The sequence below is a fragment of the Cololabis saira genome, chromosome 5 (assembly GCF_033807715.1).
Source record: "Cololabis saira isolate AMF1-May2022 chromosome 5, fColSai1.1, whole genome shotgun sequence".
Lineage (NCBI taxonomy): Eukaryota > Metazoa > Chordata > Actinopteri > Beloniformes > Belonidae > Cololabis > Cololabis saira.
Window position 1 is genome coordinate 24,779,203 of NC_084591.1, and position 23,473 is coordinate 24,802,675.

A 23,473-nucleotide genomic window follows, 5' to 3' on the forward strand; every position below is an offset into this window, starting at 1 on the left:
CTAACCATCGTCTCTAATGAAAGGGAAATCAAGCAAGATAAATTAATTATAAAGTTGTTAATTTCTATATCCATCCTCTTGTTCTTGTACTCACTGGTAAACTTCTTTGAAGGTCTGAACCAACTTTTTCTTTCACTTTTTATGCATTGTATGTCCTAAAGGCTTATAGAATTTGCAATTTAAAAAAATAAACATATCACATACCTAGAATCACCATACTCAGGCATTTACATTTGAGCAGTTTGCCTTCATATAACACATTAAAGAACCATTTAAACCCTGCATATGTCCATTAAAGGAAATCCAGCATGAATGAGTTAAACTGCCTGCCCCGCAAACTCCAGCCAATCTAAACATTAGATAAATGTATGTTCAAACTGTGGCTGAAACTTTACCCAGCCTGGCTAGCCAACATTAAACTGGGTAAACAACACACTATTTGTGAAAAAAACTGTGTTTGGCAGGCTTAACAACTTTTGAGTATTTTCACGTATCACCACTGCCCACAAGCCACAGAAAAGCTGTACTTCTCCAGCGGGCTACAGGTTGGGTCCTGTATCTGTCCGTCTGAAGCAGTACCTTCAGAGCTGTGTGTTAACGTCTCGAGATAAAGACGATGTAGGTTATCCAGGGGGCCTGAAACGTCACAAGACTCTAATCAACACCGCAAATAACATAAGAAGTGAGGGCAAAGGAAATAAAAGCATAGATGCACAAATGGAGCTATTCTGATATCAAACAAAGGTCTCAAGATTCTGATTTAGGCATCATACTCTTTACAATATTACCCCATGCCACAGGAAATGATGCAGAAATAACTCTTGTACTGGTTTCACTGAACCTGGCACTCAAAGAAGTTCTCCTGTCCCATTTATTTAATATTTGGTGTCTTTCAAAACCACACGGAATCAATGACCATGAAAGGGGAAAGTGATCAATTAAACCTTTTCCACGCTGTATACTTATCTTGCTACTAGGATAGATTGACTTATTAGTCACTGCGTTTTCTTGGCACTTTTGACAGTAACTGTAGGACCTACTCTCATGTAACAGGCAATCTAAGACTTTTTTGTTGTTGTTTCAAGTAAAAAGCATTTTAAGTGCGAACGTTTTTCACTATCAAAAGTTGTATCATGTTAGTTAGCAGCACTTTTGTAGGAGGGATGGTTAACTGACTTCAAGGACGGATCATAAATCACCAGTGAAGTTTTTATTTCGTATTTTCTGAAGTATTTTCCCACGAGAGGGGATACTCAAACATGATAAACGGTGGCGTACACCTGAGTGCAGTGAGGCAGCTTTGACCTGCTCCTTTGGTATAACGCTGTGTCACCTGCTTCTGGAACAGCCAGGTTCTTCCATGTGATCTATTAAGCCTCGTCTGATTTGCATGCCGTGAGGTTAGTGGTATAAATGATGTATGGTGAAGTCAAGATAATAGCCTGTGAAATCTCCATATGAGGTGTCAGAAGAAGTTAATGATGTAGCTGTAAAATCTGTATGCTAAACACACGTCTACTGTATTTTCCTATGTAGCATCACTGGACGTCTCAGTACAGTATTTCATAATCCGTTTTTACTGCATCACAGTCACCACCAGTTTGGAGATACATGCCTGGGTCTAGTTGCAAAGTTGTTTGAAAAGCATATCAGACACAGAAAAAAAAAGACACTTATTATTAGAACCTCTTTAAAAGTAAGGTTTTGTGGATTTGTGCAAAAAGATAAGAACTCCTTACGGAGCGATTTCATCAGTGCCAGTGATGTCATTGAACACTGCACATGTCACAGTTGTCACCCATTTATCCCAAGCTCCTCCAGTTCTGCACCCTCCAAATGTTCTTTTTACTGAACAAGCCCGCTCAGTTGTGTTGATCCACAGCTATTGGAATATGTTTACAATGGGCCACGTGTAAGGAAAAGGGGAAAAAAAGGGTGAATCACTGTTTTCGGCAACTAACCCCCGCCACGACCCACCTCATACTTCTCTGAGTTTCCCCTTTGGATGGAAGCTAGCCACGCACGATGCCCCGATGAAAGAAATAGGTTGCTTGTTCAGGTTGTGTTTGCCCAGATAAGGGTATCACGTGTCTACGGCCTATTTTAATTAACTTTAGTCAAAGTGATTAATCATATGACCATAGAAACTGAAGCTTTCACCCACCTGAGAAGTAGAGCTACAAAGTCTGAGAATGTGGAATCCAATTATTGGTTTTTATGAATAATGATGATTCAAATGGCAACAATGCTTGACAAAAATACACATTTCCTATCATTATGTTTTTCTTTGTAATTCAGTTATTAATTTGTCACAATGCGCATTATGGAGGTAAACTAAAATCCTGCTCATTTGACATAGTTCAGCAGATTTGACAGTTTATTCAGTTATTTGCTTTTATACCCCAAGGGCCCGATTTACTAAGATCCTAAATAAAGAGTACTATATTGCGTGTGCACTGAAAAAGTTTGCGCGTGCTGTTTGCGTGTGGTTTGCGGGTGATCAACTAAGATTGCGTGCGCAATTGATAACAGGTGCCAACAGCAGTATTTAAATGAGGTGTTGCGTGTCTTAAGGTTTGCGAGCGCAAAATCTGCGCCATGGAGAGTCTGGATGGAATGCACAGTCACAAGTCACAAGCGCAAAATGAAATTTGACGAGTTGGAGTTAGAGATAGGCTATTAGTGGAAGAGGCAAATAAACACATTCATGAACTACAGCAAAGAAATTTAAACATTACCAAAAGAAACGCAATATCGGAGAAAACCTGCGATAGAATAAATGCAGTTAGTAACACAAAAAACGGAAAAACGTCTGGTTTTTCATATTTCAATTTTAGGCACAGATCAAAAATACGACATAGAAAAACGGGCCACAGGACCGAATTTGATTTTAATATTTAATTGGTCGGGTTTACGTGACCCCGCGGTGCTCGGCATGATCTGAGGAGAAAAAGACAATCAGACACAGAGCTGGAGAGCGCTTTGATTCATCTATTTATGAGTTAAGTTTTTATTCAGATGTCCACAGTATATTGCAAATATTATATATTATATAGCAAACACTGACAGTAAATGTGTGACAGACGGGACCATCATATGGCCGTCGATTTAACGCAGAACCATAATTCAGGCGAAGCTGCAGTCTCTGCGCTGATCCTGACACAGCGGGTCGGAGCGGATTTGGTCATGATGTTTAACCTGTGTTTTGTGATTAATAAGCACGGGTTTTAATTAAATGTAATTTACGAAGGATGATTTCACGTTCAATAAGATAAGTAATCAATAAAATAAGTTTGGCACAAAGGCTTGGCCTGCTTGTGGGCGAGTGGAGGGGGGCACATTAATAAATAATAAAATACATTTTAATAAAACTTGTGCAACCATTTTTAAAATAGCATGCAGCAGAATAAAGACTCTCTCTCTGCATATTCTTTGATTTTGGATGTCGCCTCCTTGCCACAATAACAGCAGCAGCAGATTAGCACCTTCCTTTCGAACGTATTAAATACAGACGCAATCACAATACGCGCAATTACTTTCAGGCTTGGTAAATCTCATTGCGCGTGGTAAATGGACCAATTTGCATCTTCCCCTCCCAGTATTTAGGATTTCTGCCGGGTACGCCCCATATTGATTATTCATCAGGGCAAAAGTACTAACTGAATTGCGTGTGCAATTTTGCGCATTTCAGAGACGCAGTCCTCTTTGCACGCTGTTAGTAGATCAGCTGGCACTTTGGTTTGCGGGTGCTGTCAAGTTTGCACACTTTTTTACACACGCAAACCTTTAGTAAATCGGGCCCCAAGTATGTCAATAAAATGATCATCATATACCTTTTGCGCTGTATGAACAAAAATAAAAGGTGTGCTTGGGGATGCCCCAAGCTGTACGACAATAACTCCACTCGTGCATGTGTGAAGAACGAGGCTCGTAGTCTTGGTTTTGGTTAACGCATTGCCTAAACTCAGCTGAAGGAGAACAAATCCGCCAGCGCTTCAGTCCTAAAGATGTGTTGGAGGTTGCTGAGTTCCCAAACATCAGAGAGATGCAGAAGCAGTGATGATGAGTGGGCCTTGACAGTGATGGATGGAAGCAAAAGAACAAACCCTCTCACGAGTTGTGTAAAGGCAGAATAAATGTAGATCTCATGTAATGTTATTGGTATATACTGTATATTATACAGTGTATACACCGTAAGATAAAAGTGTCTCAAGCTTGTGCTGGAAAAAATTGAATTTGATTAGAGACAGTGGGCCATTTTTCAAAAGCTTAAAATATACAGTTTATTGACATAATTCTAATCTTTTCAAAATTGGGGACAAGAAAAAAGAAAAGCTCTCCCTCAGTAAAAAGGAGCAGTAGAATGATAAGGTAGATGAAGGCATAAAGGTGAGAGAATTAATGTGGCTCTTGCAGAAATACTTACACTAGTGGGTGTCGCATAACTCCTGCTGGCTTTTTTTGCTAAGCCTTTCGGTGTCTCTCATCATTTATCTGAGCATTTGAAAAGAGGCCCGAAGAATAGCCAGTGGTTTGGCGCAGTAAGCGCGCGCTATAAGCGACAGAGGAGAACAAAGAACCCACTGCCAATTTGATTATAATATCACACCTATTCAGAGAGTTAATGTGGCGTCTCAGATGTCAGGCTGCTCTGCTTTCCTTCCTATCCCTTCACTTCCTCTCCCCTGTTACCCATCTGAACTTCCCTCTCCCATTCTTTTATTTCTCCCTGCTTTGTGCTATGAATCAGCCTTTACTTGAGGGGCTTTGACGATATCCCTCCGAGGCAGAATGCGGTGCCTGAAACGTCATTCTCAGATCAGATGTCTTTAAAACGAAGTGTGTCATATCATATACTACGCACAAGCTCATGAGCTCTTCCATTTCCTATCAACTTTCCCCAAAAAGTATCACTCAGTGAAACCATTTGTGGTTTATTAGTTTCCATCCCACACTTTTTTACATAGAAAATGTTACTGTACACAAGAAAGAAGCATGTCCGATCCTTAACTCTGTACAGTGTTTCCTGAGACTCATCCAAAAGTCACATTGGTGATAAAATCTCACACAAAATCTCACTGATTTTACCTTTAGCCAGAACATGAATGAGACATAGTAAAAGCAGTACAGACGTTAGTAAAGTTTTGAACGTTTCACTGCTTTGGTACAGGCTGAAATGGCTGAGCAACTCTTACTTCAATACCCACGTTATTTTCGTAACATAGCCTATGCTTACTGTAGGGTGATTTATCCAAGTAAAAACTGGAAATAGAATTAACCTCAAAATTGGGAAGGCCCCAGGAGAAATCTGATAAACCAACTGATTTCATTCCTGAGTTGGCAGAGATATGAAAATGAAAAAAAAAAAAAAAAAATTGGCAGAACATGTGCTATTATGTGTGCATGAGCAAGTCAAATGCAAGTATGAATTGAATTTTTGCTTCACAGAGCTTTTATCATCACACAAATCAATATTCTGTGTTATACAAGGCATGCAACGAGGACCAAGCACAGCTGGTGAAACGCAACTCATGTGTAGTTGCACTTTAGTAGAATTAGGAGTGAGGCTACATCATGTGGTTTGCAGGTCTGTACCAGTTAAATTCCTTCTTTTTCATGCATACATTCATTCATTCATACCTGCTTTGTCCCATTCAGGGGCACAGGGGTCTGCTGAAGCTATTCCAGCTGCCACTGGGCAAGAGGTGGGTTGCAGATTGCCAGTCTGACACTTCAGTGCCAGGGAAGGCAACAAGGCAGGGTCACTTTTGCAAGCTGGAGTCACACTATATGAACCCCCTCAAAAGTCTTTTAGACCACTTGAATCGCAATATAGCCATTATTTTATATCGTCTTTGCCTCCTCCAAGTTACATTGTGTTACTTGCCATTTGGTTTTTATCATCATAGGAAAACAATGAGAGAAGAAAATAGTTCAATGAAAGTTAAAGTCATGGACAGTGACAACGTTTGATTAAACCTGTTTGACGCAGGCTACCTGTCAAATTATTAAGAGTCTTAAATTGATGGTATTGACTGAGCTGAGTATTTCAATCAACATTTGGGCAGTAGAAGTTTTATGACACCTGGAGGAAAAATTCCCTGTCCGTGTATCTCGAGTCCAGAGTGATTGTGAACATTATTTCTTGGCCAGCTAGCGCCAGGTAATTTATAATTGAGTTGAGACTCAGGAAATGCTCATTAAGACATTGTCAGTCGCTAGAGGAGGCCACGCTCAATGTGTTTAGACACCACTGAGACTGCAGCTATCCCAGAGCCTTGCTCTTCTCCAGCTGGAGGGCATAGGTGTGTGTCTGTGCTCAGATGCCTGTGTGTTTTCGGAGCTGGCATGTGTGCACTCATGTGTGATTGTGTGCCTGAGTTTAATAAACTCACAGGTCTGTGGAGCACCATCTGTCTGCACAGCGTTTGATCGCGCAGGAGACGGTTGTGTGGCACATCCTTGTCATTCACCATGTGTGACAAACTATTGATAGAAACACCTGTTTATTGTCCTGCACTTCCCACTATCTCTGCTGGAGCAGCTGCTTGAATGCAGATTAGGACAGGAGGCAAAAGTAACCCGAAACCCTCAGCCGTATGTCTTTTGCTTTTGACATACCCACAGTTAAATACATGGCTTATTATGGCCATTTGTGAGAAAACAAAGAAAAAAAAAGTTGAGGCACGATGAGGTAGGGTGGTGTTGGTGGGATGTCTGGAAAATAGTACATCTTGTATTTCTAGGTAAAGAAAAGCCATTCCCTTCACTTTGCCATCACTCATTTTCATCAGTATGCTAAGAAATATGGAGATTTGTAGCACTTTGAAACATAACGGCAGAACTTTTTAAAGTCCAAATGCTGATGATGATGTGATTTTTGTCCAAAAATCAAGCATATCTTTTGTTGCTAAATCAAATTACACATTCATTGAGTGAAGGCATTGTGCCTCAGATATGCACCATCTGTACTGTGATCCAATGGGGTTTACTCACACATTTGCAAGGTTATAGTCACATATATTTTGTCTTATGAAGCCAGTTAATCAAGCCAGACTTTATGAACTCCAAAAGTGTTTGACTTATTCAACACAAAAAAGTACATTTTTAGTTCAGAGTTTAAGTTGTAGAAATTGTACCATCTCCTCACTGTGCTACACATTTTATTTTTTAGCCCTCAAAGCAATCCTTTAACGCATTGATTACTTTTGTTGGGCCATTTTAATCTTCTGCTTCATGTCCTGCTTTATTTTTGTAGAAGAGTATTTCCCTTGTGTGCCTGTGGTCCGTTCTGTCTTAGTTTTCCCCGCCTGCTTCTCGCATAGAAGTCCTTGACTATCTGGTTATATATTGTCCGACTTGTCTTCCTTCCCCGGATGGTCAATTTTTACGGGAGTGCTGGTCATGCTACTAAGCTGGCTTCCCCTTTTCTGTTTTTTTTTTCCCTCTCTTTCCCTGTAGCCTGCTTTGCATTTTGGTTTTTATTCTGATGTGGCAGTTTGTTTTTTTTTGTCTTTTTGTACAATGAAGGACCTTGAACTGCTCCTTTTGCCTGTCAGCTCTCTTGCATTTAGGTCCTCCCATACGCCTGCCGTGACGTTTATTGAACATGCTGTCTGTAAAACTGAAATAAGATTAGACCACACATGTCATCAAATATGGCATTTCAGTGAAGTACTCTTCACTAAGTCTAACTTCTTTTATATGATGATTGAAATAAGCTTCAACGTGTTTAGTCATTGATCGTTTGATCTCCCCCATCTGTCTCATATGAAATTGATTACAGCAATATCTGTGGTGAACAGGTGCACAATACACACAAACACACACACACACACACCGACTGACAGTTGTCACAGAGCACAGGGTTTGTGCGCAGCGTCAGGCAGGATTGGGTCACAGCTCTCTGTCAGTAAACAATTTCATCAACACTAATCAGATCGACTGTCCGAGAGTCTGAGCTCAGGGATGACATGTGGGAATGTGGGAATGTGAGGTAGCTGTACAAAGTTAGCCACGGGATTTCTAACAAATGGAATTCAGGGAGATGTATAATTCTAACAAATATAATCCATCGAATAAAGTACAATTTGACATGTCGAGTGCCACTTTAAAAAAAAGCTTTTACCAGTCGCCTTCAGCTGTGCAACATTTTGAAAATAAGACGAGGATTCCAAGAGACATTTCTGTGATTTCTACATAAATAGATTTGTGGCTGATTTGTTTTGCTCATCTTTGTCTGCTTTGTATGCTCTTTTTTTTTTTTTTTTTTTTTTTTTCCAGAATTTCAAAAGACCGTGTTGTTGTTTTACCCAAATGTGTTTAAGTGTTTTCCAGTGAGCGCGTTTCTGTTTTGTGTTTTGTGCAAGGGCATGTTTAGAGGAGAATGTGTGTTCCAAGGTGAATATTCAATGCACAAGAGAGCTCCTGCAGCTTTCTCACTGAGACAGATGGATGAAGTTTACTATGCATGTGACAGTTAACACCCCAACAAGGGCAGGTGGGGGAAAGAAAAAGAAACACTATGTACATGAATGTTGGTTTTTCCACCCTCCATTTCTGTTATTCATTAGTCAAAACTTCAATTAGAGGTGCGTTATACACACAGATGATTATTATGAAAGCCATCCTCCTGCTGTATGTGTGTGAGCCATACTTTTGCAAAACAAAATGTGTTGATACTAATTCAGCTGGTTACACTCCAGTATTAAAATCAATTGTTATGAAGAAATATAAAATCTTAACACCCCTCAGCGATTTTCACTTGATTTCTGTACCTACTAAAATAATAATACACATGAGGTTAAACTGGACTGGGGCTCATTGTATATTCTTAATTACCATGAGATACTTAACCTTGCATATCTTTAAAGTTATACAATATGTTTGTTTCTCACATTTTTTAGGCCTAAAGGCAGATAAAGTCACAACTATGTCTACTTACAAATGCAGAACATAGCCCTTACACTACAACTATACTAGTTCATGTAATTGCAGCACAAATCACAGAAGAAAACAAATGTTTCACTTGCGCATACTAAAGTACAAAAGAACCCTCATGAGACCGCCTTGTCAGTAGACACACGAGAGGGCTGTGATCTGAAGGGTATACACTTGTGAACACACTCAGGCACGGTGTGCTGTCCACACAGTGTTCCTACTGGGGCGGCGCGCTCTCCCATTGGAAAAGTGCTGTTGTGCTCTGAATGGGAATGACGACGGTAACTTTTCTTCTTTACTGTCAATTTGACTTTTCAGCGTAAATTACAAACAATATGAAACCGATTTTCCTGCTCATTTGTTGTTGAACTTAGCCTTTTTGATGAGAGCTTAAAGTTCAGCTGTCGTTGGCTACCAAATATGGACCACTGTTTTCTATATAACCAAAAACACTGGAGACGAGTGTTCTGCCACTTCTGTCACGCTGACAGGCTGGAGACCATCGAGTGTGTGGGAAGTGTCCAGCTTTCCACATGCAATTTTCTTTCCATTTCAAGTACTCCATCCTTGTACTAGAAGTGTACCGTGTGATGACAGAATTGTCAGTGTGAACGCACTTATGTACTCTACACAACATGTACAGTAAGTGCATAAATCTATCCTTTGTAAAAGCCACAGAAAGCGTGATAAATGAGTGGCAGGCGGGAGGAAAGGTGGGAAGGGACTATATGGTGCCATGACGTGAATTGCAGTGACTTTTAGACATGGTTTGAGGCAGGTTTCCTATGTTAACTGTTAATTTTCAAGATTAGATTGACATGTAAAAATGACATAGTCAAAGAAAAGAAAACAGACTTATTCTAAGTGTACAGTGATAGTGTGCTGATGTTGTTTGTGTCTTTTTACTTGTTTCATGAGAGTTTTCAGGGTTGTGTGGGAACAGTGACATTGAAAAGTCACAGAAAACTATGACATTTGGCACTGTTTTTTTTTTTGTCTGCACACATATTAATGGTTAATACCATGCCGGTAAAAACCTAAGGCATATATATGTGCATTATTACTATATTGGGGGGTACTGGCACTGTTATTGATATGAATAACTATTGATATGAATAACTATAAATTGTAGGAAAGTACTTCTGAGGGATTGGCACGTGGTCAACCCAGTGAGCTACAGTGTATGGTATAACTTAAGTCTTGAATTCAGGTGCACATTTGGTTTAAAAACAAAAAAGAAAACAAATCTGCAGCCTGTTTCTCAACTTGAAAGCCACCGTCCACCACTTTAAAAGCACTATAACTGAATAGTACCAAGCTTTATACCATCAGTATTCCCACATTCACCCCTTTGTTCCAATCGGGCATCATCAGCACACAATCTATGAGTGGGACTCTTCTGGACAGTAGTTTCTACTCTTTTTCTCAACATTTCAGAGTTGCAGTGCACAAAGGAACACTGCTACAGTCAATTTTGTAACATTTTTTAATTCCATGTGCAGAGAACCTCTCTGCACCCAAAGGTTTTTGGACACGTTTAGTTATGTGAAACTGCTACATAATATCAGGCCCAGCAAATACAGCACGTTGAATGTTGTTCCTCATTAGAATCTGTCTGGCGTTGGTCGTGCTTTGAAAGGACTGAGAGGATGTGAAGGAGGAAGACATTTGCTAAAGTTTAGCATTTCAAAAATCTCACTCATGTCTTAAATACAGGTATAATACACTTTGTTTTTAATTTGTTCTGTTCTGTATTTCAATAAGAAAGTAATTTTAATGTAATCTGATATAACAAACATAAATGACAAACGTTATTAATCATGTCTGATATCTGTGTAAACAGTAATTTAAAAGAGGTCAACATCCATAAATTATTTGCACGTTAAGGAATATGAGAGTGTTATTGAAAAAGCCAGCAATGTTACTGCCGTTAGAAACAAATTACAAACACCGCACACGGGTAATTCCAGTTATAAGAAGTACCTGACGTGCAGTCACAGATTCAATCTTTAATCTTCAACATCGCATCTACGAAAAATAAACAAACACAAAATTGTATTACAAAAGATTAAAAAAAAGTATTTGGGATAACTCCAGAAGCAAAACAAAAACAAAGACTCATTTCTGAAATATAATTTCCCAGATTATCAAGAGAAGTATTTTGTACTGTCGAGCTGAGTCGAGAGATATTGTTCTCCGTTCCTGCAAGCGTTGAGGAGGATGTGTGAAACCCATCTCTGAGGAATCTTTAAAACAAATCAGGTTGCTTATACTTTTATCCCATAGTGCTCGGCTTTAGATTTTCTTTTGTCTTTTTTATTTGTTTTTAATGCCCCGTCTTTTCATACATGTATACATTTCTTAAGATGTGATCCAGACCTTTTTTCTCTGAGACGTGGCAAGGTTTTAAATACAATCGTTTAAGTCTGCTGTGGGAGCATTAGGGTGATAATTTTTCAGCTTTACCCAGTCAAGTTTGTGTGAAACTCAAACTTGGAGAGAGCTGTTGGGACAATGTACCTTTCATGCTCCGCTACACAGTCTGACACTTCCAGAAAGATTTGGTATAATTGTGATATGCATTCAATTATCCACAGAGTGAATTTCAGGGAAAAGCTGGCTGGGTTCTGAAATGTAACTTAAATATTTTTTGGGCTGCTTTATTTATATTAAAAAAACATATTAAAACACATATTGATCAACCACAAGATTATATGTGTACATAATAAAGACACAAGGAAAGAAGTGTGATCATTCCGACCTCTCATACTTGCCCAGACGGAGCCGTGCTGCTCAGTGGAAACAATCACAAACACACGTTTTCGTTACATTTTCAAAGATTTTGCAAATTATGTGGAATTCCAGCTTCTATATTAAGTCAAAAACCTTTGATAATAATGAATAATAATTGACATAAGCCTTTTTTAATTTTTTACTTGTTTTTCTTTATCTAACATTCTGATATAGTGATTTTGTATAAAATTGTTGCTGCTGTTTACATTTGTATTCTTTGTACATATATATCTTTTAACATTAGACTATTCTCTCTGTGTGTGTGTTTTTGTTGTTTGTTTCTCCAGACACTTCCAACTACAACATACGAGTTAGAGATCGTGGCCAAGGACATGGCAGGGAGTGAAGTGGGCTTAACAGGAACAGCGACGGCTACCATTACCATCACAGATAAGAATGACCATGCCCCTGAGTTCACACATCCACTGGTGAGAAAATCCCCGCTTCTCTCTCTCATCTTCAGCTGAATACTGTATCTTCTTTTTAATTCCCTTTTCCCTCACACACAGCTCCAAAAGCTGTTATGTGAGAAAACTGTAAGCTTTGTTTACCCCTCCAGGGAGGTTTAAGGTCAGAGTCACTTATGGCTAAAGGAAATATTACATTCTTCAAGGACTCAGGACACATCAGCAGAGCAAAACACACAAGCTCGTGGCGATGACGAGTGGCTCCAAGTTATGAGGAGCTGTCACTAATTAATTGTATAATGATGGCAAACGGAGAAACATTATGAAGACTCTAACATTCTTTGTCAATAATGAGAAGTATTAAAGTATTTAGTATTACATTTGATCACAATCAGTGTTTTTTATATTCAAATGGGCTTCAGATTTTTCTGTGATCTGTGTGTTATTATGACGACTCATCATCTTAAATGTGACTGGAGGATCAAAAGAATTATGTCTGGTTGCGTTGCGGTGTTCTTATGCAAAAAGTACTTTGTTTTAGGGTTCCTAAAAAACACACCTTTTTGGAAAGTTTTGGGTCTTTTATGTTCTGTGTTGTTCCCGAGACATTGGCTTTTTGTGATGTCATAGAGGAAAGGATGTCGTTGTATGGTCAAATTGTGCAGGAACTGTGTGTGCACAAGAATAAGTGCTTCAGCAGTCATTTTGAAAGTTGAAGTTTAGGTCCATGCAGCAAGGACCCTGCATGGTTGAGACAGGATCTGTCACTGACTGCGTTTACATGCAGTCAAAATTCGGGTTAAAGTCAATATTCTGGTTACTGAAACATTCGGAATAATCTGTTTACATGCGTGAGCAAACAGGGTTATCCCTGTATACATGGTAATTGTAATCAATTGGGATATCTGGATCAAACCAGCGACGCACGGAACGTCATGACGCAATTCCCGTCATTTCCGCTTCTTCTTCCTGTATCCAAATTCAAAACAACAACAATAACAGCAGCACGGCGGATAATAAACAACCCAGTAGAAATGGCAAATGGAGCCGGAGCTGTGCCATCCATATCCATGCTACCCGTTTCAACCAGAGCACCCCGGACACTTTGGATGAAGGTGCGCGGTCAGGACTGGTGGGAACGGGTAGTAATGATGGAGTTCACCGACGCCGACTGGCGTGAGAATTTCCGTATATCTTCCTAGACTCAAAAAGAGATTCTTTGCGAAAAGAACATGCGCAGAAGACAAATTCATGTTTCTTTTGACGGGGATATCCCGTTAGGCGTATACATGACCAAATATTCGGGTTAGAAAAGGAGTACCCCAGGGGTCATATTCGGGTTTTTACAAACCGGAATATGAGCAAATTCCGGTTATTCAAAGGGGTGTTGTGCCACAGGGTAGCGCTGTTCCAGTTATCAAGAGTTATTAATAATTTTATTCAACAATTATTAATAATTAATAAAGTAGACTATTCATCAAATTGAATCATCAAAAGGATCCTAATCCTAATCGGGGCACCACCTGGATTTCCAGGAAAATGATAACTTTTAACAGCAGGAATCAGTCTCAGAAATAGATATTATTCTGCAGAGTAGTAAATCTTACTATCATCACCACAGAATAACCGTTGAAGGCAATTACAGTTCGGCTCTAGCTCTGTCAAACAGCCATTGTGACCAGAATTTGTATAAAACACAAACAACTTTTCATTCAAATCAATCAGCATTATTCACATCCAGATGCCAAGCAGATAGAAACGCAACACCATTGAATAAATACTGATGGCACACTAGTTAAAATATAAAACCATCAACTAACAAGAAAAACAACAACAATAAAAATAAAAATGAAACTGCATGAATGAAAAGAAATCGAAAACAATAATAAACACAATCACCTCTGTGGTTCAAAACAACGTGGCTGCACGTGGCCGGCCAGAGATGGCTGTGTTATTTAAAGATGGCGGGGCCCTGTGGTATTTAAAGATGGCGGCGCCCTCGCCACGCCACGTGCAATCAGGCCGGATGACAAACACGGCATTTAAACCGTGGATAACTGGCGGAAAATGGCGCCACGAAATAAACGAACACAATAATGATAATGATGCCGGTAGTTGCCGGCGTTGCACAGTAATAGGAGCAGTAACTTCATTAAACACCAATGTAGCTCTGGACCGCTCTAGATTACACTGATCCCCAGAACCATAAAACCTCACGCCTCCTCTGGATCTCCGGATCTGGAAGCGGGTGGCGCGGGCTCTGTCTACTGCAGGTCACGTTTCTGCCGGGGTTTCCCAGTCAAAGTCCCTCGGTTCCCGCCTCCTTCCCCTGAAACGAAACCGGACAGCGCTGGAGCGCCGTCTCTGCCCCTCCCCCTTTTTGGGGGGAAAGGTCGGCCTGGTCCGACTGCTCAGATGCAAGGTTGAGAGGAAGAGAGAGTTTTTGGGGTAACACAGAGATTTGTGTCCTCCGCGCGCTGCGTGACGTATCCAGCGCCAGCCAGTGATTGGACGCATGCCGCTTCCGGCGCCGCCCCCCAAGGCACACTGGTCTTTGTAGTTTTCAAAGCGGCCATTTTGAGAGGCACATTAAAGCTGATTTCGGGTTGAGCCGGCTTTAAAGTCGAATACACATATTCAAAATGTCCATAAGCACTCATAAGTTCAGAGTTCACATGAGCACATGAACGGTAGCCCAACAGTGTTTACATATTATATTGCGGTTAGAAAATTGTTATTGACTGCATGTAAACGTAGTCATTGCCTCATACTAAGCATTTTTCAAATGTTTCCTGTTCTAAGGGGCAGTTGGTCTACGATGGCTCTGTGGATCCACTTTGAGTTAATGTATCAGCACTTCATTGAGGACTATTTTATGTACAAAGTGCACTGTGCAACTGGATTTGATGGAAGACTAAAACTCAGAGTCAGAGTCAGGGCTGAAAATATATAACATTCAAACCTCTCTGGGTTGCCCTCTATGATCCCATATATTGATATGAAATCGGAGAGGCCATATTGAAACGAAGAGGACATCATCCTTAAAGGGGACATATTATGCATTTAATGTATATTTTAAATAGGCCTTGAATGTCTTAAAAACAATCTAAAGCTTGTTTTTTCTACATAAATCAGAAATTCAGCCTGTGGGCCATGTCTCTAGTTTTACCGCTTCTCACCTCATTTTCTGTGCTTCATTTTGGGGGAGGGGAGGCTATGATAATGAGGCTCTGTGCTGATTGGCTCCCTGAATGACGTGTAGGAGGGGAGGAGAATAAACCTCGCTCCGGCCAGAGCAGCGGCTGCGTCGTACACAAACTGTGTCCCATGCGAGAAGCTTCTGCGACAAAATAAATTCCATTGCTTTATTTTTTTTGTATTGGACTGTCCTAACTGGCCGCGAGTTTAACTGTTTCAGTGTGGACAGAGAGCGTCCGATGTCACGCAGCTCGCGATAGTCGGACGCTCTCATGCAGTTCCACGGATCTTAAAGCCTGATTCATGGTCCTGCGTTAAATCGACATGTACCCTACGCCGTAAGCTCTGCGTTGGTGTAACGCGGAACCATAAATCAGCCTTTAGTTACCTGAAGGGGGAACGGGTCACCTCGTCTTCACACTAATTCACACAGGAAGATTACATTTTTAATTCTAAACAGGTACACCACAGCTACTCAGATTCCTCATCATTTCATATGTTACAAGAAATCACAACACTGAATTTTCACAAATGGCAACTTTATTGTTAAAAACACAAGTTGTATATAAATAACATTTATGCACTATTGTTTGCTCAAGGAAGGACTGTGCATTTCTTCTGAAGGTGTCGTTGAACAGCTCCAGGTTCATTGCTTGGAAGATCTGAAATCATAAACAGAAGAAAAATGTATTACGGTACTAATAGAGCCGCCGTGGCCCGGGGCTCCTCACCGGTCCGGTCCGGTGTGTGGCCGCTGGAGCTCCGGAGCTAAGCTAAATACTTGTAGACAAATATAAATAACATAAAAAAATAACGTCACTTACTGCTGACTCGTGTGCAGTGACCGGGTCCTTACTGTGGGATCTGATCCATTTATGAGGGTAAGTGTCGATGCAAAACCTCATCTTAACTGTCCCTCGCTGTGGAACCTGCCAGCGCTGCTGAACAATGGCTGAAGCTCCAGCCGGCTGAGCTGGTTGTGGGCGTGGTTTCAGCAGCGGAGGAGACCGAGGGCGTGGTTTGCATTTTGGTGACGTAAAGAAAATGCACAAATCTAAACGGCTCGTAGAAACCACCTGACACTGGAAGATTCAGCAAGGCGGAGGTACAGACCTTGCAGAAATTCATGGGATTTCATCTTCCCTCTGCTGGCAGGGTGAGGGGAGACCACTTTATATATGTTAAAACAAGAAAAAACGTGTTTTTCATAATAGGTCCCCTTTAATGTTACACGATAGCAGGTCAAAAGAAAAAAACATCCAGCTGTAATTTATTTTTCTGAATCTGATTCTGGCTTAAACATGCTTGAAATTATTTGAGGTGTTTAGTTATTTTAAAGGAAATGATTTTAAAAAAAGGACCATCGATTGGATATTAATGTTACAAATGTTGCGTCAACTGTGGCATGTGTTCATGATGCTCATTTTTAAGGGGACCCTTTTTGTTTATGATTCTCAATGATTACAGGCTTTTGGAGTTATGCTGGGTGCAAAGGTACCCAGAGATATGGTCACCTTTGGTTATCAGTTATCAGTGAACCTGTTGGAAGTTAAAAAATGTCATGTACCATTGCTAAAGGTTGACGGAAATCACGGCAGATCTAGTAAGGGCATTTCTAGACTAATTTAGTTTTGTGCGTCTGTGTGTGCGTGTGTGCAGATACACACATTCCCTGGATAACAGGGAAGATTCCAGCAGCTTTGTTTGGTGGTATTACAAATGTAAAACTCAGCAGATTAACACTTTTTTACAGCTAAAGATACAACTTTGACCTTGCCAAGAGAGACGACTTAATGACATTGAAAAGTCTGATTTTAGACTTTACTTACCTCAGTAAACCATTATCCTTACTTTTATACTAATGCCATCTGCTAAAACTCTTTTTTTTATGTGGCAATCAAAGTCTTTAAAGTGATGCCTTAAGTCACGGCTATGCCTCACACATCTTCCTACCTACACAGTTCATCTGTACTTGTGATTTCACCCAATCAAGAACCTGTTTAAGTCAGCATGCCCTACGGTCATATTTTGCTAAGAGTGAAGCTCCGGATCAGCCATGAACTTGTGTCCCTGATGCAGCGATAAAAATGTGGCAGGTTGTGAAAAGTCTGTGCCTGTAAGGATATTGTGTACAAAAAAAATGGCACTTATTGTCAATTTGTGCCACTGTATGATGCATTTGTCAAAAGTTGCCACCTTGGCTGTTTTTTTTTTGTTTTTTTTCGTCCCTCTTTGGACTCCTTTTCACACCTGGAGGTTAGGAAACGGGAAGATAGAATGAGCTCTGGGAGAGAGAAACCCTCCCCGCACCTTAAGGTGCTTTGCAGCACTGAGTTGCGCGTTTCTAAGTGGAAGTGCCCCCAGCTGTTGTCAAGTTTAGAGACACATGGCACTTTGTCCAACTAACCCTCCCCTACGGCTCTCCCATGATGCATTAAGGTGTTGCGGGAGCTTGTACGGAACGCAGCTCAGATGTGAAATGTTACACCTCAGAGGTCTCGGCAGGGCCCTGCAGAGTGCACCGTGTCCATGTCACTCCTAATGTTCTCATTTTTTTCCAGCGGGAAGAGATCCGTTTAACAGTGCAGAGAAATTGAGCTTTTATAAGACAAGTGCGTAAAAATGTCAAGCTCCTGTACCTACACTCTTCCTGCCTGTGTCCTTCCTGCCCATGAATCTTCTCCGACCTCTCAGATGACCGCTGCCGTGCCGGGACTGCGCTTATGTGTGCATCCTGCTTTAGAGCTCGTGTCACCAGCAGGTCTCAGGCTTTCAACATATAAATTATTCAATTAAATATTCCAGACCTCTGTTGGACCTTTCCGAAATCGCCCAGTACAAAAATATCGTAAGCTGTCTATTTTGGAGAGCAGTGCCTCATGTAGACGAGATGAAAGTTTTGAAAGCTCAACTCCAAAAATGTGAGCAGAGGTCAAGCAGAGAAGGGTGGAGGACTGGAAGGATGAATAAAAAAATGAATGTCATACACAGAAATGATTTCTGACAAAGGAGAAAAAAACGTACAGATGAATGTTGCATAGGCCTGTTCTTATCTATTCTTGTTGATAAAGTGCACTGTTGGTGGGTTTTATGAGCTAATACTGTATTTTGGTTGGATTCACTAACAATATCCGGTTGTAGGGAATCACAATTGTGAACCTTTTTTCTGTAAAGAAATAATATTGAGGTCTTGAACAGATTTTACAGCCATGTTTAGGTATAAAACTGGGTTCATATCTGAAGACATAAATAAAAATAGGCAGAGAATCAAATTAAGACAAAGACAGAGGACTGAATACACTCCAAAAAATTGTGACGTCACTCTCAACATAAAGTGGATTTTAATTGTCGCAGTAATATGCCTTGACAATCACAGATGTAATCCTTTAAAAAATTTGGATGTAAAAGACAAAAGATGATGAACAGCATTCCAGGCAGCCATTTTTCTTCGCCCTCGGAAGTCCTTTGTAGGAACACATGATCCATCTTCCATTTTTAAAGTTATAAGCTGAGGCATCCTTTCCAGCTGGGAAATTTATTACATTTTCCTACAGAAGCTCTTCTGCTCTACCCTGATTAATTTTTTATGGCAAAGGTTTAATCCTATTTTTATGAGGCGGAGAAACAAGAAGGAAAAAGTGATGTCACAACTCTTAGTGCTATAGCTGTGTCACCTGAAAGGTCAAATATGTTCTCCTTTAGCAAAATGGATATTTCTCCTAAAGATTTTTATCTCCCATTTGCAGCTGCGGTTTTATTATCTCTAAGTGTTTACTCCTAGTTTGAGGTGCAGTGTCTGTGGGATTTTCTAGCTGAATTGGATATTATGCTCTTACTCGGAGCGTGGCAGGGGAACTTCTTGCTGTTGTTTAACTTTCATCAGTCTGCGCTGAATCAGATCAGGCAAAAGACAAACTCCTGTCGTTACCTGCATCAGGTGTCGTGTGTCCTTCATGTCTCATGCCTTATTTACTGTCCTGATCTACGCCTCATTCTCTTCCTCTGCACTCCTCATCTCATCTACACTCCTCCCGGGCTCTGTTAATTCTGCGCCATGTCTGACTAGGTTTATATCCAACCCCCCCTTCTCCTCATAACACGACCATTATGGACCTTATCACTCCTGCCACTCAAAGTCATTGGGAGCTCAGACTCTGTATTTTCTTTTTCCTCCCTCTCTACCTGTCTTTCTGGTTTCTCCATCTCTGTTTTTCCACTCTCTCCGTTATGACAGTCAGGAGTACGCCGAGCCGCAGTACATATGTCCAGCTGATAAAGACGCAAGCAGTGATGGTTGTTGCACCAGGCACAGGACAGCAGGGCCCTGTCAGTACCGGTCCGTCATGGGGGCCGGCTAACGGGTGTCACGGATTATGCCGGGCTTTGCATGATTGCTTGACTAGTTCCAAGATACACGCCGTGCTTTACCCTGGATGATACCTGGGTGTACCTGGCCAGAAATCCCTCTCAGAACAAGTGAGGACTCAGACAGGATTCGTTCGGTTCATGTGAGGTCGGAGGCAGCTTGTTCATCTGCCTGGGCATGTGGTTGTTTTAATGACATAAAAAATCTCACATTTGTATTAATAAGACAGACGTAGAGGTGTCGATATAGATTGTGTCCTTGCAGGTATAAAAAAAGGGTATAGAGATTTTATTTGGTGGTGTTGTTTCAATTTTACTCTGAATTAATCCAACTTGTGACAGCTTATTGTAAACTAATTATATATGCAGGAATTTGCAATTTTATTCCATTTACTGTGTTATTCATCATCCATAATTTCATAATTGTACATATCATTTTGATAATTTCATGTCAACCAGGTGTGCAGTAAAATAGTAACCTTGAAGGGTTACCAGCTTATTCTAATCACATTTGGGGACTTGCACGATGGATCTTGGCACACCCATGTCTCATAGATATATATAATATATACACACACACACACACACACATATATGTCTGTGTGTGTATTTCAACTCTCAAAGAGTATAGAAGCTGCATTGTTGAGTGTCAGATTAATCAAAAGTCTATCTTGGGAAGCAGCCGGCTCATAAGGTGTTGAAATTTAATAAATGCGCAGGTAAGCTTATTAAATCTTCAGAAATACTTACAGTATGCAGGCTTTAAGCCAGGAGGAAGGGTAAAAAGTGTGAGTTTTTGCCTGAGTGTGTTTGGGTGGGTGGATTGGGAGTCGGCATTAGTGAAGAAAGTTGTCACCGTGTATAGGATTGTGTTGGACAGTGAATGATCCCATAAACAATTGTGCCTTGTTGCAGACTTGCTGTCTGTTTACGTCTCACTCTACCATGAATAAAGCTGCTTAACGGCACATAAAGGACCAGCTTCTTGAAAATGCCCATGTTTCTTGTTCAACTTGAGGGATTTCTTCTAAATTTTGACTCTTCAGGCTCAGTCAGATCTATCCGTGTCTGTTATTCCTGGCTCCTAAAATCATAAGATGGCAACGGCCCAATGACGTGCTTCAAGATAGACCTCTGGGTGACAGAACATTTTAAATACTGCGAAGCCAACTCAAAGTTTTTCAGCATTAGAAAGGGATTTGCAGTGCCAATAAAAAATCCATCACACGTTTTTAAATGTTTCAGATATAATGAAGGATGAAATGATGAAGGTGTCATTTTGAACATGCGTATGTGATTTATTAGCATGTAATGTTCAGATTCATCAGCATCCGCTCTCTGGTTGACAGAGACCTTTGGAAAAGTTTACTGAGACACCCAGAAAAAAGCAACATGATGATTTGAAGTCTCCCGGGAAGATGGACTTCAAATAGTTCTGTTGCTGTCTTGTCAAAATAATGTTGTCTCTGGAGGTTAAATGTGATGGGCCTTTGTTATCTGTCTTCCCTGTCAGAGGAAATCTTTGGGGCAGCACGGACGTGTCATAAAGTGCTTTCCATTAGGACAAATGAACAGGCACTCAGCTGTTGTCAAGCTGCCTATCAGTGCAGCAACAAGAACCATCTGTATTCATAACATATTCTGACAGACATCCAGGAATAAGATAAATTAAATGAGGTGATCTCCATCCAGGTCTGTTCGAGGGTAAGTATGCCAGCATGGTAATCTCTATATCCCATGGTTAGTATATGTGTATGTTTTTTTTAGAAGAACACATTGGAAGAGCCAACATTTCTGTTGTGGATGGAAATCTTATTTAAGGACAAAGCTCTGCCCAGGACAGTCAGACTGGGGCGGGGAAAAAAAAACGTCTAGTTGCTGGCTTCCAGACAAAGAGATTAAAGACAAATTAAAAACCTACATAAGAAAATGGAAACTGTTTCCACAGTAATATTAATGAGGCAGAGCACGTATTAAAAGTTGCTCTGTGAAGCTGGCAGCTGTACCGTCTTCCAAGGCTTTGCATCTCTTTTCCAGGCAATTTGCCAGATGTTAAGGTATTCCTTACCATTCCATCTGGTGGGAAACAAATACACTGTTCTTGACAGTGTTGACATGAAGGTTTATTGGATTGCATTGTATTTTCTTAAATTAGACAGCTGTTTTAATTTAGTTTGCAGATGTTTACAGCAAGTTTTTGAGTCCTCCTGAATTTAAATTTAGCGAAATTTAACAAAGGGACCTCAAGTGATTGATCAAGGAACTGATGATTGAATCATTTGCACTATTTTCAAAATGTGTGAGATTTTATTTACATTAAATTAATTAATTTCAACATGTAACAATGGATATTATCCTTATACAAAAAATAATGAGGTTCATAATCTGAAATTGCAAACATGGTTTCCTCCGGGGACATGGCATGGCCGTGTTATAAATAAAACCTCTGTGGAAGGGAATAGAAAAAAACTCATAAGATTTAAAAATAGACTCTTTATTTATAACTTTACCACAAATGTAAAGTTATAACACCTATATTCTTATGTGAAACTAATTTTAAAACTACATTCCGTCAAACAAAAATAAAATCCTCACTTTATATCTACTCCCCTCGCCGCTTCTCTTAAGTTCCCTTGTTGGCACGAAATGCATTCTGGAATACTTTCTGGAAGCCCGTTGTTCCTTGTGCAGGGCTCAGCCAAATTACTCAGCGAGCCGATGGGAACACGCCCACCGCAATCTGAAATATCTGCAGAGCTGCCGGCAGACATTTACAGTGGAATAAACTGTTAGATGTGTTGACTCAACAACAAAATCAGAAATTACCGTCGCGTTTAGCCGATGCTGGGTGCGGAAAGGCGACTGGGTGTCGTTTACAGATGAGTAAGTGATAACGGCTAGCCATTGGTTGAGTCGACTGTCAATAATTTTAGTAATACATTTATTGCTTAATATAAACTCTCCTGATGTGGTGGTAAAAATTCACCTGGAAGTTGTCATGGATGTGAAATCAAACGATTGAGACCAAAACAGCTTTTTGAAACAGGTAGTAAATATGCTCTAAACTTGGACATTTTCTTTTTTTTGAAATTCTCTTTTTATTTAGAACAGCAGTATTCCAACTTACACATTTATGCATTCAATCTTTAAACTTAAATGATTCCGTCCCTACTGTCCTCCAGGCATTTTTTATGAACAGTAATTGAAAACACTAACAGAAAAATAAAAAATAAAAAATAGAAATAAAAATAAAGAAAATAAAAATAAAAACCAGGGAGCGCACCCATGTTTACAGTCATTACATCACCTAAAAAAATAGTTCACATGAAATCGGATGTGATTGGTTTCACATACTCAGTCCATTTGGACCAGATCTTATAAAAGTTTTCTTTCTCAACCTTGAGGGAGGAAGAGATCTTCTCCATAACATAGATCTCGTAGATGATCCCAATCCAGTCGTTGATAGTGGGGGGTTCTACTTTCAACCATTTCCTTGTAAGACATTTCTTACTGGCTGCCAACAGTATAGTCAGCAGTTTTTTGTCTTTTCCATTCCACGTTTCGAACCTTATGTCTCCCAAAAATAACGTTTTCACAATTCAAAGGCATGGTTACATTAAAAATATTCTCCACATGCATCTGTATCTCCTTCCAAAAAGGTCTTATAACTTGGCAGTCCCAAAAAATATGGAAGTGGTCAGCTCCCTGAGACCCACATAGTCTCCAACAGGCATCCCCGCTGCCCTGATATCGTTTTTGAATGGGTGTGA

The 23,473-nt window shown here is 40.2% G+C and overlaps 1 protein-coding gene across 1 annotated transcript in view; it reads left to right on the top strand.

The window, feature by feature from the left end:
• Window positions 1-23,473, top strand: part of cdh13 (cadherin 13, H-cadherin (heart)) — a 500,809-nt gene that overhangs the window by 386,345 nt on the left and 90,991 nt on the right. The window contains exon 9 of the mRNA XM_061721319.1: window positions 12,021-12,161. Coding sequence (XP_061577303.1) covers window positions 12,021-12,161 — 141 coding nt within the window. The remainder of the gene's footprint in view (window positions 1-12,020; window positions 12,162-23,473) is intronic.